General features: G+C 43.1%; 1 protein-coding gene across 5 annotated transcripts in view; it reads left to right on the top strand.

Annotated features, from left to right (window-relative positions):
- rbms3 (RNA binding motif, single stranded interacting protein) overlaps nucleotides 1–17,921 on the top strand; it is a 277,717-nt gene that overhangs the window by 154,122 nt on the left and 105,674 nt on the right. For 3 of the 5 annotated variants that reach the window (XM_069177076.1, XM_069177079.1, XM_069177078.1), the window contains one exon: nucleotides 480–571. In XM_069177076.1, coding sequence (XP_069033177.1) covers nucleotides 480–571 — 92 coding nt within the window. Of the gene's footprint in view, nucleotides 1–479; nucleotides 572–17,744; nucleotides 17,787–17,921 lie in introns of all 5 variants that reach the window. The other 2 variants (XM_069177075.1, XM_069177077.1) reach the window with 1 other exon arrangement.

The following is a 17,921-nucleotide window of genomic DNA, read 5'->3' as shown; positions in this document are numbered from 1 at the left end:
ACGTGCGTCTACACCCGAGTGTGTGTATCTGTGTGTGTGTGTGTGTGTGTGTGTGTGTGTGTTTGCACATGCATACTGTGTATCAGTGTATGTGTGTGTGGAGGTGGAGGTGGGCAGGGTGCCGGGGTTTGTTATTACTAAATCGCTCATCCATGCTACTAATTAAGATGCATAGCATCCCCCTATGAACGTCACTGTCGCTAATTATCAAACAATGTAGTGCTCACCAGATATGGGAACTGGCAGCCTCTGTAGTCATGTTACCAACCTATTACTGCTACAATTACCAAGTGCCTGTCATTCTCCTTGTTAGTCATCTGCCTCCATTTTCTTTTTTTCTTTTTTTTTTTACTAATGTCTGTATTTTCTTCTTCTTCTTCTTCTTCTTCTTCTTCTTCTTCTTCTTCTTCCTCCTCTTCTTCTTCTTCTTCTTCTTCTTCTTCTTTTCTCCCTCTCTTCTTTTCTCTCTCTGTCTCCAGGCTATGGCTTTGTGGATTTTGACAGCCCAGCTGCAGCGCAGAAGGCCGTGTCGTCTCTCAAAGCCACTGGGGTGCAGGCCCAAATGGCCAAGGTAAGGAGTGTTTAAAAACAAGTTAGCGTCTCTACTCTACACCGTGCATTATCATTAGCACTTTGTTGGGCATTCAGTTCCCTCCAGGGATCTAGTTTTGCACATTTAACACACTTAAAAGATCTGAATGGATCTGAAATCTCCCACGTACAAACTGGTTTTAACCGTAAACACATTTTTATGTTTATAGGAAGTAATTTTCCACAGCGCTTTGCTGTTTAATGACAAACTTGTTCACTCTAATATAAGAAGACTCTTGAATGTGGGCTGTTAACTGCATTTAAGTATGGTTATATGACAAGTTGGGAGGTGACTGCGGTGCCTGGAGGTCTGTTTTATCTTACCGACACTCTGTGAAAGGACAAAGCTGGAGTCTCATAGGAGATGTGTATGAGTGGGGGTCCCTAGTTTCAAGCGGTTATGCGGGCTTGTTGTGTGTGAGAGTATGCATGTGTGCTGAATTACAGTATTACATGGCGAGCGTGGTTGCCAGTGTGTGAGCTGGCTGCGCTCTAACTGAGGTTTGAGCAGCCGCTTGTGCTAATGTTGTGCAGCATTATTAGGCTGCTAAAGTGGAAGCAGATGAGACGAGCTGTTTGAGAAGTACAAAGAGAGCCCCAGCGAGTTGTACAATAGAGGCAGGTTGACACACATGGAGAGGAGTAGCAGCTTAGAGGGAAACCGCACACTGGGCTTGTGTCATCTAATTCGCCACTATAGAATCTTATATTAACATTTTGACTGAATTTGGATTGGTGCGTGTTTGGTTTTCTTACAAAAGAACTGTGAGGCCGAGAGAAGGATTTCAGTGATATTGTTTGCTGTATGTCAACCCTCTGGCTCACGCTAGCAGTGATCATGCTGTCCTTTTCTCATTTTTGTCCTCTAATGTTTTCATTTCCCTGTTGACTGCACAGAGACTCAACATAGACTAAAGCACAGCAGGGCCCCTCTCTCCCCGGACATCTATGATAGACGAGACTAAACCAGGCTATTCTCATACCAGTCACAGATTTGCTCGTGTCAGAATATCTAAATAGGTGAGGAAAATGCTAGTCGTATTGAAGCAATAAATATGATGATGACTATGAGGGTACACTGTGAGTGATTTTCCCAGACGCATTTTGATCTGATCCAAAAATCCCCCCACCCCTCCCTCTTGAACCCCAAAGAAGAGGCCTGATGAGATGGAGAATGGCGATGGCGCCGGTGAAGATGACAGAACCGATGATAACGATGAAGGTGGCAATTATTTTGATCAAATGGGATGAGATCTGACAGGAGGAGATGATATTCCGCGTGGTGCTCAGGTGTGCCATTTCTCAAACACACCATTTGGCCGTTTCCTTTCCCCCAACAGTGTCCTTCTTCCAATATTTATAAGAGGGCAGGCTCTCAGAATACAGATAAGGAGCCGTGCTCTTTGTCCATCTCATTTTAAGACCACACTTTGCATTTGCTCCCCTTTTTCTCAGTCAATATTTTCATGAGAGAGGTCTCGTGTCCCAAAACAAAAGAGCTGACCTTTTTAAGAATTTTTGTTTGCGTGTGTGTGTGTGTGTGTGTGTATGTATGTATGTATGTGTATGTAGGCACATTTGCAAAATCATTTTCTATTAGCATTTGTGTATAATAGTTTAGTTTTCAATGCTTCCTTGTTCTGTTCACACAAATGGAAAGGACAGCATTCTGTGCTGCAGCTCTGTGCTTTTATCACACTTGTGAGAGACATTAAGGAGTAGTTTGCTTTTATAGACTCCCTCTGCATCTCTCTAATGTCTCTTTACCAGGTATCACCACCATCGCTCCGCCGGCTCCTCCTCCGAACGTCTCCACCTCGCTCCGTCTTCCTTCCCTCTGATCGCCTTTTCTTTTGCTTCTCTCGTCATCGTTTTCTCTTCGACACACACACACACACACGCACACGCACGCACACGCACACACACGCACACACACGCACGCATGGGCGCGCTTTCATAAACGCGTTGGTATTCACATCCACCATGTATTGCACTGCCAAACATCCAGTGAGTGCAATTTATTCCCATCAATAATTAACAGCGTGTTGTCTTTGTGTCTGCCTACCTGCCAAGGTGTCTCTGACACCTCCCGCTCTGCCGTGGCAGAGCAGCGTTCCCCCTGGTGGGGCCGGATGAAAACGCAGGTGAGCGCTGCGGAAGGTGTAAATCACAAAGGCGATTGCCAAACGCCGCGGACGACTTCCACAATAAGAGCATTCAGCCTCATTTTCTCACTCCCTCTGCTCCATTTTGTCACATATATCTTTCCACAACAAAGTAATAAACGAATAGTGAGTCAGAGCCAGAGGCTTTGAGCTCATTAAATAAAACTGTCACAGCAATCAAGTTGCGCCTTTTTTTCCTGCCTTGAAGCCATTAAAACACTTTTATTAAGGTGCCTTATTTTAAACACAGCTGCTAAAGGAGGCAAGAAACAGGGGGGGAAAAAAGGAAGCGTCACTTGATTTCCTCTTCTTCCACCAGTGTAACAGCCTGCTGTCTCTCTGCTCTTACTCCCCTCGGAATTTCAAATACCAAGGCAGCAGAGATGAAACATTGCCTTCCTTTTGTCTCGTCCTCCCCTGGGGACGGTGACAGCGAGAGGGAGGAGAGGAGACATAATTAAGACACCTAAAGGACACTTCCCCCCTGCGCCTCCCTTCCTGTCACTCACCTCTGCACAAGTCACAGATAAGAGCACTTAGCATAGGTGTGGAGTATGTGTGTGCATGAACTTGACGGTGTGTATCATTGTGTGCTTGCGCTTGTTCATACCATATGCTTGTATACACAAAACATTTTATTTTTGTGTGCACTGATAAAATAAGCATTTGTTTATGCGTATTCTCATCTACTCGTCTTGATGTGTACTAATACATAAATCAACATAATTTGAAGTGATTATTTAATTATAATATGTTGCCTGACCTTATTTAGGAAGAATTGTTTAACATTTTCGGAAGACATGCTGATTCACCTTAATGCAGAGTTAGATGAGTGAATCGATACCCCTCTCTTGTTAAACATGAAGGCAGAGCCAATAGGTAATTAGCCTAGCTTAGCATACAAACTTGACACAAGAAATATAAGATTTTGTGTTTATTAGTGGCTCTGGGGTGTATTTTTTTTAATTTTGGAGTCAGCCAGGCTTCCAACTTCTCCCTCTTTCTAGTCATTCCAGAGCCTCTCAGTTCTAGCGTCACACTTTGCATAAAGACATGAGAGGGGTATTGATCTGACCATCCCAACTCTTTGCGAGAAGCGAACAAGCATATTTACCAAAATGTCAAACTGTGCTGGTTAAATACAAGTGACGAGTTGTTTTGCAAAGTATTCCAGGTTAATGCAGCCCAATATGTGGTAAATATCATTGCTTTGTGAAGTTTACGGAGTTTTAAAAATTGAAAGCAACATGTGCACATGTGCCACCAGTCTAATGGTAAACTAGTGTTACAACAAAGTTACATTGCCTTCATGAATAAAGTGTGAAAAATCACAGTCCACACATGTATTTAGAAAAGCTGAACTTGGTGAATATTATGAGAATATACTGATAATCATTCACGTGTGTGTGTGTGAGAGAGATAAAGTATAGGCACATACTTGCCTCCTCACACCATGGAGTCTATTCTCTTCGCCACTTTGTTCAGGTAGCTCCCTGAACTGAGAAAACTGACACGTTGAGCAGACAGAATGATAACAGGTAAACGCCGCGTCTAGCTTTGCAGATGCAAACCTGTCAACCAGCCGCTCGCCTCACTCTCCACAGGCTGCCATTTTCCCCTTGAGCCAATCAGACTGAATTATGGGAAGGGCGCCCTCGATTGTGGTGTCTGTGTCGGAGAGGTAATTCCGCCTGACAGCTGCTTGCTTTCAGACAACAGCCAGTCTTTATGGAAATCATCCGTCCCTATTCTCGCTGCAGTCGGCTTCTGCTGATAACAGCCCGGATGAAAACAAAGCTGTCCTTTTTGTACTTTCTGGTTGTTGTTTTTTTTTTCTCCCTCTCAGTCTGGACAGCCTAGAATTAGCAAAACAACTCCTAACATCATATGGACTCGAACACTGTACAGTCTGATTTACTGTAGTTATGGTTTATATAAACTTTGGATCTGACTAAAAACCCTACGATACCAAATAAAATGCATGTAAGTCTGTGGTTTTAGAATTCATTTCATCCAGAGATTTTCTCTTTGGTTTCCATTTTTGCTACGTGAAAGAAGAGAAGTTTTAAAGGAGAATTTTTATACTGTGATAACCTCAAATATGATATAATGGTCAGTGCCTGTGGTTACCAAGGTGTCAAACAAAGCAATGGTCTCGATGTTGGAGAGTGCTGGCACTTACTGACAGCACTTTGTAGTTTGGCTTTCTTGAAGAAATTGTATTTTCTTGATTCCTGTTGTTCTGGGTTTTGTACCCTCGTGGTTGAAATGCACTTATTGTAAGTCGCTTTGGATAAAAGCGTCAGCTAAATGAAATGTAATGTAATGTAATGCTCACAGAGGGCTTCCATCACCACCGTTGTCCGAATAACTAATATTTATAAGGTTCACTGGAGCTACAGGCAGACAGAAAGGCGCCGTTTGCCCTTCACTTCACATTACAGTGGGGACATTATGCTAAAAGCATCATTAAAGTGCCTCCATGAAGTGAATCCCAAATGTTTACGATAACACAGGGCACACACCGGCCCATCAACCGGTGGTCACCAGCCGACTCTTCAGACGGTTTAACGGTGTGAAACGAATCAGAGCGTTCAGTCCTCCTGCTCGCTCATGTATTCTCGCTTTCGCTCCCTTCGACTTGCTCTGTCTTCTCCGCCCGACTTTTCCTCCTCTGTCTCCTGGGGAATATTTCCCGTCAATATCACATTTATATTCATGTGAAAAGCACGGATCCCCCACTGGGTGGTCTGCAGTCAGTCAGCAGTCTTCTTATTATCCTTTAAAGGTGACTTCTCTGACGTCTTAGCTGCGCTGACACCCAGGACCCCACAGTTCGGCTCAACGCGGGGTGACCTCTGGGTGATAATCAAAGGGACGGCTGACAGTGCTGTTACAGTTGGTTGCTGACGACAGCTTGCCCCAGTGAAGCCTGCCTTCCCCCGCGGCATGGGTTAAATCTGGGGAAAATGTAAAGGGGGGGGACGGTGTGTTGTGTATACAGCAGGATAATTGGACAGACTTTGGGGATACAGGTGCTCACTCAGCAGCATCACTCACCTCTCCGTTCGATGTGCGCCACCTTGAATGCAACGCCATTTCCCCCCTGACATCCACCTCGCTGTTTTGTTCGCAAAGCATATGGTGTCAGTGTGGTGATCAGCACTTTCCCTCTGACGCTGCCATCAACAGGGGCATCGTGATGATTGTAGTCACTCACAGCAGAGCATTTTGTTTCACATTTTAATACGGCACGTAAGAATTCAAATGATGCTTGTCAGCACGTAAGCATAGCATGTACTGTATCTGTATAGTTTTAGCTTTCAGATAGATAGATAGTTACTTTATTAATCCCCAAGGGGAAATTTTTTCTTCTTTTTTTTTTTTTTTTAGATTCAGCAAGCACCTGTAGCCTTAATATACTTCACCAAGGTGACAGTATTGTTGTCATACTCTCTGCAACACACAGCCGATGCTGCTTTTCTACAAACAGCTGTGTGGCTGATTTTTTTTCTCTCTCTTCTGTTTGCCCTCAATTTATAATGAAAAGCACCTCAGCATCATGTTCATCCACCCTCATGTCTGCATATTTATCGCGTGACAGTTGATCCTAAATTTAAGTGTTAACTTTGCTAAAGTTGTGTTTATGATCTACAAAAAGCAATCTGACCGTATAAATTAATTTATGAGCTGTTTTCCACGTAATCTCTAGTGGTGTTTCTGTAGCCTCAGACACAATGACGTGAATAACTTTAGGACAATGTTGATACCTACAGAAATAGCTGCAATGCAGTGAAATAATATGACTCATAAAACAAGATGCAATCACTGGTATCTGTTTTTTTTTTTGGTTTAGTTAGCGTGGCTGAGCACACTCCCTGTTCCTCCCACAGAAGTGATAGTTTTGAAGGGCAAAGCCAGTGAGAGTGAGACGGACCATCTGACAAGCTCTGGCTCCCGAGCACCTCTGTTGGCTTCCACTGTCTCTGCCGTCTAATTACGCTTCAATCATCCGCGGGAGCACTGCGTGCGGTAAATTATTTCGCCGAGCAGTGCGGAGACGTGCCGAGCTGCGAGCGCGAGAGAAAGTGAGACACAGAGGCAGAGTGACTTAAGTAGAAATCAGTGAGAGCTGGAGTTAAAAAAAAAAAAAAAAAAAAAAAAAAAGATGAAGCAAAAAAGGTGGGAGATTGTGAGGAAAAAAATGGAACGGAGAGGGGGGGACAAAAAGTGAGAGAGATGGCGGAAAGAGAGAGCGCTGGAAGGCGAGAGTGCGAGCCCTGCCAGCCATAATGTCACCTCCAGACAAGCCCGTACAGCAGGAGACAGGCCAGCACTAATGAACAAAGTTTCAAACTTATTACTTCTCAGGCAGAGAGAGGAGAGTGAGAAAGAGATATATGACGAGGTGGCGGGAGGAAATGGATAACTGGTAATCAACAGCCTTAGCATAACTGATCCCGCTGTGGATGCAAGGGTAGTAATGGTGGCCAGAAATCAATGACCAAGTAGGTCCCACTCTTAATTTGAAGGGTTTGATATGAATTGAGTTTACACCCGTACGTAATATCTCCAGGAATTAGCCATATGCTCACACTCTGAAGTCTGACATTACACAGACTTCTGGCCTGCTCTGCCTTTATATATTACCAAACTAACAGCCAGCTGTGCAAAAGGAAGCATACATTCAGTAATGTTAGAAGCTCACTTCAGTAGTGTGTGACAAAGCTGTGCTTTAAGCAGTGCAAGGTGGTGATTGATACCTGTTGTTCCCGCCGGGCTGTGACCAAAGCTGCATACGCTCACTGCTGAGAACAAACAGTGCTACAAACACTATACTTAAATTGGCTCAGCTCGACCCAGCGGATGCTGATACCAGCTCTCGTACCTACTTCCTATACGGTGCGTGCTGAACTGCAGCCTGCAATACCACCCAGGCCGACTGGGAACTTCATGTCTTTCCAGATTCATTAATATACCAAAAAAGTGGTTGTTGACCTGTTAGCCTGATAGTCTGTGATATCATTCCTGATTCTTCCCTCCTGTCGACTTTGGACAGACTCTGTTTCTGTATTCAATTGGGGTCGTATTTAGCGTGCACATAAGAATCCATATGAACGCCCCCCCTCGTGGCATGCACAATGTCGTAACTCAAAATTTTCAAAAAGCCTCGAGTTCGTGAGTTGTGACTTGTTTGCTGACGTTAACGGCAATGGCAGACGCCATGGAAGTTCATGTTTTTTGTCGGATGTCAAGCGGATATATTGTTATTTTATTAATGTAGAGTTTGTCTTGATAACTTAGATAATAGTACGTGTCTGAGGAAAATGTTGATCTTTGCAACGACCTCATATTTTCCCACTGTGCCATTGCATTTCCTGCCTCTCTGGCTTCCATACACCGTCCACATTGTCGTTACCTAGCAACAGTGTTTTTACGATTTAAAGAAGGCATAACACCAAGCATACGGTGGACACGACTTCCCATGTTGTAACTACAAGCTCATGAGTTCCATTTGAACGCAGCATCTGATGTGCTTAATTTACTTTTACTGCCTGCTAGCTTTGCATTTTGGTTTAAATACTTTTGTCGTTTCCAGGTCATTTCTTATTTTTTTCTCCTGTCGGGCTACAATTAAGATACATATGAGCTGGTGAAATTGAATTTGTAAACTGTGAAAAACAATACACTTTATGCTTTAGATTTATGCTAAACACAGTTATATATTTCAGATTTTATGAGCATTATGTAGCCTACGGCTTTATGTTTTGGGAGGGTAATGAAGCTCGTTTGGTTTACTTCCCCTCTGTACAGTCACATCATGTTAGGTGCATTTAGAGATCTGGACCCGGTGCATACCGAGAGACAAAAAGCATCTGAGCATTCCAGCACTAAAACAGAGCAGTACACGACTGCTTCTATGTTAAACAGCACAGATACAGAGGGGTCATTTGCCCATTATTGAAATTTCTTCTGAAGAATATCAGTCTGTCATTGTGTTCTTTTTGTGTTTTTTTGTTTTTTTTTATTGGTTCACACTTTCTCTGCAAAAATGCATGTAATTAAAGTACAATTTGGAGTGGTTGTGTTTATGTATGGGAGAATAGCGTCTATTCTGTTTCCAAATTGCTAGAAAATGGCCTTGTGTCTAAACTGTGGGCTGGAAAAAGAACAGCAGCGAAGGCCTGCATTCTCAGTATGTTCAATGCTGCCATGCTTGCTTTGAAGCAAACATAAATATGGCTTTTTCAGGCTTGGTAATGGCCACAGTGTGCAGTTATTAGAATCTCTTTGATGTGGCAACTGTGCCAACCTGCTCGCTGTCTCTGTGAATTGATCTGGCTCAATTAGTGGGGCCACAGAGACAACGTTCAAAGGACTGGGCTTCCACACTCAACATTGACACACATAGACCAGGTGAAACGCTTTGCATTCATTTACTCAGCTGGCCCTGAGAATACAACCTGTGAATAGATGTGAATATCAAATCAAAATCAATGGTGCAGCTTCAGTGTTAAGGAAAGCTTTTGCCAAGAATTTGCGGTGCATGCTTTAACCTGTACGAGTTGGTTTCCCACAGCCATGGGTTTAAATGGGATTTGACTAAATTACTAACTTCCAACCATCTCGCCACAATCTTCGTGCACTTCGCTCTGCTTTATGTCTGTTTGTGCTTCTGAGAGGTCCCCACAATGGCCCCTCTCTTCCACCCCTCCTCTCCACCCTGATTCAGCTGACCCATTTCAATTTGTCTTCATCAGTCATACCAATTAACTCAGGGATTAGATTCCCCAATGCCAGCCACCTCCAGTCTTCACTACACACCGCCACCTCTGCATTCTCTCTATATATCCCTCCATCCATCCCCTCCTCTGTTTCGCAGTGTTGTCACTGCACATGTTTTAGATGTTCAACCCCGACAATCGGCGTTCTCAGCTTCACAGCATTTGGCTTCGGTAGCAGACGCACTGTTGATGCACATAAACAGAGAGCACCGAACACTTTTCTTTCATTGAATTTGATTGTTCAGTAGTACGTGATATCCTATTATTTGTACAAATTCTACTTTATGTCAGTTGTTTTTCTCAGTTATATCTGCTCAGACAAGTACAACAAAATAGCTTTTTCCAACATAATACTTTAAGATGTCCAGGAGCCTGGAAGCTCCGAGTTTTTTTTATTTTTAAATAAGGGACTCCAAATGTTAAAGGACGATGCTATTTGCGCACATATAGACCTTATCTAAAAAGAAAAAAGGTAAATGATTAGATTATGATCAAAGATACATGCAGTACCACAGGATGCACTGCACTCTGTAGCTACACAGTTTGATAATATGCATGCATGAACATATGAGCATATGCATATGAGCATTCAGTAAATTCACACAGAGATGACAGTCTGTATGCTTTTGCATAGTTTGTAAAATGTCCAACTGTGCAGCTTTGAGCAAACACAAGGGCTTTAACTTTTCAAAATGATTTGTTCATTCATGTATTCACCTCACTAATGTAAACTGCAAGGTCTGCAGTACTGGCAGATACGTAGCAGATCTTGTGGCATGACAAGTAGGTTCTTACAATATCTCATTGCACACACTAGAGTGAGTTATGACAGTGACAGCAAGGAGGCTGTTCCAAAAATATTAAAATAGGATAACAAAGAATCATGTTTGTTGGTGCATTATACATGAAACCAGTTTGAGTGTTCAAGCCATGTCAAAATAAAACTGTTAGAGTTTAGGACAGAGCACACTTCAGAGAGTTAGTGTCAAAACTAAGGAGAATGAAGACAATAACAACTGTGAAATGCCTGCATAAGATATTATAAAACTCAGAATATGCTAGAATATAAGGATCTCATCTTTATTATGTTGTTGTATGCTTGTTTATTGCTGTGTGCCATCATGAAAACTGCATTTTTAGTGACAAACTATACATTTTCCAACATTTTATTGCTCTGAGATGATGTGAAGTTGCCACTGCTTACTCAAATGCACCAAGCGGCTGTATTAAAACATGGGGTCTTAAATTCATCTTTAATTTACCAGAAAATTTCAATTGATTAATGAAGGCCTCCCATCGCAGCAGCATTAGTGTATATGCCACCTTTAAGCTGCTGCTTACATTCAGTCGCACACTTGTGTAAGTTCACATTCCCGTCGCACCGAGACTCGCTCTTCATAGGTCATATTTAATGGCAGTGCTGCAACACGGTGAGATTAGAGCCTGCATCAGTGCAGAGTGCAGAGGTGGATTTCTATTGCAGATAGACCAGTAACACAATATGCTTTTTTTGTACAGTATTGCATACAAGATATCTGGAAAAGAAAAAAAGAGCATCGCAGCTATTGATATGTCCACATATCTATGCGTTTTCAAGCAATAATTAGGTGATCAATGCAGTTTCTATTTGGCATTATAGGTAGTTTCCTGAACTGCGTCTTTTACCGTTAAATTAATATAATCTGAACTGCCTCTTCCTTTTTCTTTAGAGCCGGAACATCTTCAAGCCATCCACCACAACATTCCCGATTTAGATCCTCTCTCTTTTCCTCCATCCTCACCTTCCTTTCTCCATCTCGCTCACTGCCTCCCTCTCTGTCTCCCTTTAATGAATTCTACGGGTATGCCATGTTAAATTACACTGACTGTTTCCATTTCCAGTGGCTTCAATCATATGCGAGAGGTCTGTAGTAAGAGGGAGCCGCTGCGAGTCCAGGCAGAGCCGATCAGGGCAGATCAGGGCTGGAGTTGATGAACCGGCTCTCTGACACCAACACAGTCGCTCATTCTGCCTAATGAGGAAGGGAAAAGACAGAGTAACGGGTCCCTTTTTGTCCTTTTCATCTCACTGCCTCTGCTCCCATGAGTTTTTCTGTGTGAATGTTGGCCATGCAAAAAGCGGCGATAATAGAGACAAGACAGTTTTCACATCAGTTGTGTATTTTTGTCTGTTTTTACGCACCACGTCTGGTCTTTTATGATGGACCTTTCTAGCTCTGCTCAGGAAGAAATGTGGGATCTTAAAAATCTTAAGGTCAACGTAGTTTATCAAAGCTCGGAAGGGACCTTGCCCTTAAGACCTCAAGCCCTATGGGTACACATACACACTGTACATGCACACGCACCGTGACCGTTCCTTTGCAGCGGGAGGATGAGAAATGGATGTGGAGGGGATACGAAAGGAAAAAAAAAAAGAAAAGAGCTTAAAGAAGGAGTGGTGGAGTGGAGGTTCTTGAGTTTCCCCCAGGGTTTGGATGAAATAAAAGCTGGTCAGCAGTTCAGAGGGAGAAATTGATAGGAGACAGGTAGATGTGTAGCACAATGGTGTATCAGCCCCCTCTGAGTTGATTTCAGATCATTGCTTCTCCTTCAAAGTGTTTTACATTGAAAACAGAGCATCAGCACATTCCCAAAACCCACTCCGAGGATTCGAGTGGGTTCCGAGCAGGCCAAGAAACTCTCACTGAAAGGTTTGAAGTTGTGTTACTGTTGCATAGCGCAGTATCAGCTTGTGTGTTTTAATCATTTGAGAATGTCAAAGAGCCTGTTATGCAAATACTGCTTTTCCACGTGTATTTATATAAACTTTTATCTAAAAGTCACTAAATTCTCTCCTGTCCTTTATTCTGTGCACAGTCAGTATTGTGTCTGCATGCATTGTGATGTCTGCATGCTGACTCTCTCTCTCTCTCTCTCTCTCTCTCTCTCTCTCTCTCCTGTTATCTCCATTTGTCTTTGTTATGTCTGTCACTGCTTCTCATTCCTCCACTCCACCCTAAAAAGCAGCTCTTCTGTCTCCTTCGCTTTACTGTATGCTTGATGTTTGGCCTGAGTGCCGGTTTGTTGTGCTTTGCCTTGACACATTGTTTTTTGTGTGTGTGTTATCTCTGTATATTTCATGCCATCTTAGTGTTGCTGCTGTGTTGTGTGAGGGTTATCTTGCTGCCGTCTCTGGTTTTTATCTTTGCATTATCTCCTGGGTTATCTCAGCGCTGTTGTCCCCGTGTTATCGTGTGGCACGATCAAGGTGGTGACCTTTCTCTCTGACAGCATCTTAAACCGCTCCCAGTGATGTCTTAGCAGTTGCTTTTAGGTTTTTCTGACTGCCATGCATGATTACTGTGTTTTTCTTTTTTTTTTTTCCAAGCTATTGCATGTTAACTTCACATTTTTGTGTTTGCTGAATGTCAAAATATTAGATCTTTTCGGTTTGTTTTTAGTTGCACGCTTTTTAGCATTCGTGTACGCTTCGTAGCCTTCCGCTGGATGTGTGCGTTCCCACATGCGTCAAACATGTTTAGCTCTCAGGCATATCTTTGTTTCTGCCAGCGACTGCGATTTGTCTGCTGCCATCATTTGCGTTGTGCCTGTGTTTACATGCAGCAATTCTGTGTTGTTACATTTGATTCGGAGCATGGTATGATTCATACCAGATGGCTGCCTTCTTCCGGAGAAGTGTGACAGCTGAAGAAAGTTAAAAACCGAGAATGGTAGACAAGCTCGAAAAGGGAGGAAAAAACAGGGATGTGATTACCATCAAACCATCCGCTCAGTAGTGGGAGCATCCAACCGCATCCTTCTCTCTGCTTGGTGTGTGACATAGATACAAAATGTCTCCCAGGCTAATTTGCAGAGCGGTACGCACTCTTCACAGATTCATTTTGAAGTTAGCAGTCAAACAGAATCAACTCTTTTGCCTCCATGTAGTAAAATAAGACTGGAGACCCCTTAAATTCGCACTCCGGGCTGTTTGCACATCAGTTGATCTCCTAATGCCTCCTTTCCTTCCCTTTGGCCCTTCATGTTCAGCTTCTTTTTGACAGTAAGGTTTACATGTCTCTCTGATGTTTTCATACAAATTTATTTACCGGGTATCTAAACAGAAAACCAGTCAGGCCTCTCAGCCTCGGCAGGTCCTCATGAGGACAAATCAGAGCTTTCTAGAATCTATTTCTTTGCAGCAGTGTTACGGTCTACACTGGAGCGACTGCCGAACCACATCACAGGCTCAGTATTCCCTTATTAACAGGGTATATACACCTCATAACTGTCAGAAAAAAGGGAGACGCAGCCTTGACGAGCTGGCTGGTAGGGAGGCTCTGCCATGTCGAATAATGATCAGGCTCTCAGCGGCCCCCTCTGTGAGATTAGGTTAACATACAGTATAGGGATGCCTTTGTTCACTACATCCCATCACTCCCTATCTAGACTGACGGCGCCTTGATTTTAAACAAGTGTGTTCAGAAGCAGCTCGAGAAAACATTTGCAATTCGTGGTGGGCAGTTTATTTCACAATTTTCAGGAAAAGTCACTCTAAAGAGACAGTTTTCCAGTGTCTCTTAATCGTATTTTTCATTTGTTAAAAGATCCATGTATCTCCTCTTCCCACGCTCCATATGCAATTTTAAAATAATAAATTAAAAGTACAAATGTATTTCTACATTGTGTAATGTTTCCTACACTTTCATCTTTTGTCGCACATCCGGCAGAAGCTGCATGAGCTTAAACGTGCACCTCTGCCCTGGTTTCTACTTACAGTATGTTGCTACCGGTGTTCCTACCTGTATACCACCCACTATTAGTTGTTACATGAATTCACAGATGCAGAAAGACTGTGAACTCAGAATAAAAATGCAAATTACCTGCTACTATCTGTAATGGTGTTAATCCCTGTGTGCTCTGACTATATACGACACAAAAACTCATACTTATTGGATCAGTCAGCGAAAGATAGTCTTTTGTCATTGTTGTCAGTTGGCTTTTTTTTTATTATTTTTTGGAATAGGGGGGAACAAGAAAAACCTAACCTGTACAATAGTAAAAAGTATGAATTCCTCCAATTGTCTTTTTATTTTATTTTACGTGCAAATATATTTCAGTTTTGTATAACAATGACAATACCCAGTAGCCTTGTTTGAGCTGTCCATCAGTATCTGTTTAGTTGCCAGTTTCATTCCAGATATTGAATATTCATAGTGAGTGTAACTGTGTACCAAAACAAAGGTTATTCAGAGCCATGCTGTGAGAAGAGAATTAGATGTTTTTGTTTAATGGTTTAAAAGGTTGCATCTGACTTAGTACGACTTTTTCTCCCCCTCCTTAAGAAATCAGTTTTGTAATCCCCATGGAAACAGTCACGTCCTGCTTCAAAAGCTGACAAGCCAGACTTCTTCATGTTGCCTCGAACGGGTGGGAGACAGGGGGAGAAGAAGAAAAAGGGAGAAAAGGATAGATGGAGGGAAGATGGGATCAGAAGAACCAGGGGAAGTAGAGATGTGACTCCAATCAAATTATTGGCCAATCAAGTCATAACGTGAGTAATTCAAGGCTTACAGCGACGGCCCTAATCTCATTGCCTGTGCATTAGGGGCTCAAAGGCGGGCTCTTAGCAAGCATGCTCAGTGGGGGGTCTTGAAGGAGAAGGTGCTTTGATGGGAGACGAGAGATATTCACTTTTGGTGGAGTGTGTCTTTATGTGTATAAAACAGAAGGTTTGTTGGGTTGCTAAAATGTTGCCTATATCGCAACCTTTTGGAGCAATACTGTAAAATAGAGCATGCCAAGCTTACAGTCAGGGTAGTGGGAGGTTTACATCGCCTTTCTGTTGCCATCTGCTTCAGCACCATTGTCCAATGGCAACATCTTTCATTTGCCCAATTACAGAGGAGGATTATGATGTGTTTGTTTCCTGCCCGTGGGCTGCCTGGTCACATTTGACTCATGTTTTAGGCGGAGAAGTATCATCTTTCCTCTAATGAGTCCTGCCAGGATAGTCAAGTAAAAGGTATATTTGTGCTTCTAGTAGCATTTTTCAACACACATGGTTTTGTATGTAGCATATAATAAGATCACACATTCATTTCTTGCCATATCTACATGTCAGCAGAACTGGAGTGTGTTGGATTGGCTAGAGAAAAAGCACATCAGTATGATATCTATGAGGCCAACAAAACCTGGTGAAACCGGTGGGGGGGGGAGCAGCTCGCCTGGAGAGCTTACACCTGGAAAAACATAACCATGGGGCCGGCCATTGAATAGAAGAGGGCTCCAACAAAAGGCCGAGCCCTCAGAAAAGAGCAGGGTTTCCGGCATCTGACGCTGGTGTTGAGTGCTAATCGTGCTCGGTTTCAGCATCCAGAGGCCATCATGGGGAAGAAGCCTGGCGTGTTTCCGTGCCGATTTGCATATGGAGGGTTCCTGAATTAGTGCCCCCCATCCAACCCCTCCACCCCCACGCACATATATACCCCCCCCCCCTCCCCACGCGTTTGGGGATCTGCATTGTCGAAACAGCTGCCAAGGGAACAGCTTGTCTCAGAGAGAGAGAGAGAGAGAGAGAGAAAGTGAGAGAGAGGGATCACTGGGGAGAGAGGAAGGTAATCAGTTTTTGGAAAAAATATTGCCTCTCCATCCCCTGCCAAGAGTTAGTTTGTGTTGTGGCTTTTTTCTGGGCCAGCGTAGCCCTGGCACCGTGGCTCCAGCCACCCACCCCTCTCTCCGCGGTTAATTCAACAATGGGGGGTTTAGGTCGTAAACTGACAAAAACAACAGCCAAACAGAATGGGGTTTCTGAAGTGTGTCTGTTTCTGTGCGTGTGTGTGTGTGTGTGTGTGTGAATGTGCTCTGGGAGTGCTGACATTTTTATTTTTTTTATTTCAGCCATATGCTTATTTGTGGGTGACAGTCAGGCGACTGTAAAAAAAAAAAAAGCCTTATTGTTGTGATACCACAGCAAGTATCCATAAGTGAGCAATCACCCTTTTTTTTTTTTTTTTTTTTTTTTTTTTTTAGACTGCTGGCAATCTGCCTTCTCACAATATTGTGGCATGTGTCCCTATCCTCCTACACACTTCCTCTCAGGAACAAATCTGATTCCATCACAACTGACTGACTAAAGCCATTGTACCAATACAGCACCAGTTGAACAAATGTAACAAGCTTATGCATGGCGGATCTGGTTTTGACACACGCCACGTGCCGTCAACCGAGGATGAATAAACAGGAGCGTCCTTCCCCCTTCTCTAATAAAGCTTGTCAGCTCAAGAGGAAGTGACAGGTTCAACAGTGTTCCTGGTTAACACAACAACCTATGAATAACCTCATCTCATAAAACATATGGCCCTTCCATCAAGCACGATACAAACAAGGGAGCATGTGTGAATTAGGGTGCCAATCAAAACGGAGGTAATGCCACCAATGCTGTTGTATAGTCTTGAATATGAACACCTATTCTGTCTGTGGATTGAGATATTTAGTAAAATCGCTGGTTTTGATTAAAAGATTCTTAAGAAAATGACTTTAAATGTCTTGATTATCATCAAACATGGATCATAGCACCAAAGGAAACAGTAAACAAAGAATTAAAACAGTATAGAACTTGGGAAAAAAATAATTGTTTCTTAGTTATTTCACCACTTCTGTACCGTTTTACCTATATGTTGTACCATATAGTTTTCAGTAGCCGTGCATGGTCCCAGACAGCATAGTGTTTGTGTCACACACGGGAGTTTACTTTGTCGGTAAAACCTAATGTTTTTATAATGAAAGCTGTCTGCTCAATATATATTACAGTCAAGATGTTTTCCCAGCCTAAACACGTTTGAATATTCCAAGAACTAGTGCTCACCGGTGCAACATCAATTAAGATCAAGTGAACGGTCGATTAGTCTTTAAAAGGATGAAGAGGAGGAGATGAACTGCGAGTTATGTGAACCCGGTGCCTTTTCTCTGGCTCCAGGCGTGGAAGAGGAGACCAGCACAAGGGAGAGCTAGCTGTTTACATGCTATCCGGATGTATACAAGTGTCCTCTGTCACACTTTTAATCACTGGAACATTTGGAGATGCCGAACAGCAGTGAGGGAATAACTTTCCCCTGTTTTGCTGTTTAGGGAGGCAGGAGAGAGGAAGGAAGAGAGGAAGAGATACGATTCTGTTGCTCCTCTGGCTACTATTCACACCGCTTCTTTTTCTCCATTTCCCCAGTCTTCCCCCTTTTCCTCTCTCCTCTCCTCACTCTCGACAAAGGTATGTTTAATACATAAAAGTCTAATTGCTATCACAGCTGCAGCTCCATGGCCTGCCTGTCTGAGTATGGCACTGGGTACTTCATCCCTCTCCCCATGCTCCCCAGAAAGGAGAGAGGTTTCAGTAATGGCTGAA

This window comes from Embiotoca jacksoni, unplaced genomic scaffold, assembly GCF_022577435.1.
Source record: "Embiotoca jacksoni isolate LCO1_2020_lvr unplaced genomic scaffold, fEmbJac1.0.p SCAF_7, whole genome shotgun sequence".
In the NCBI taxonomy this organism is placed as follows: Eukaryota; Metazoa; Chordata; class Actinopteri; family Embiotocidae; genus Embiotoca; species Embiotoca jacksoni.
Note: the sequence above shows the minus strand (reverse complement) of the source record. Positions and strands in the feature narration are given on the sequence as shown.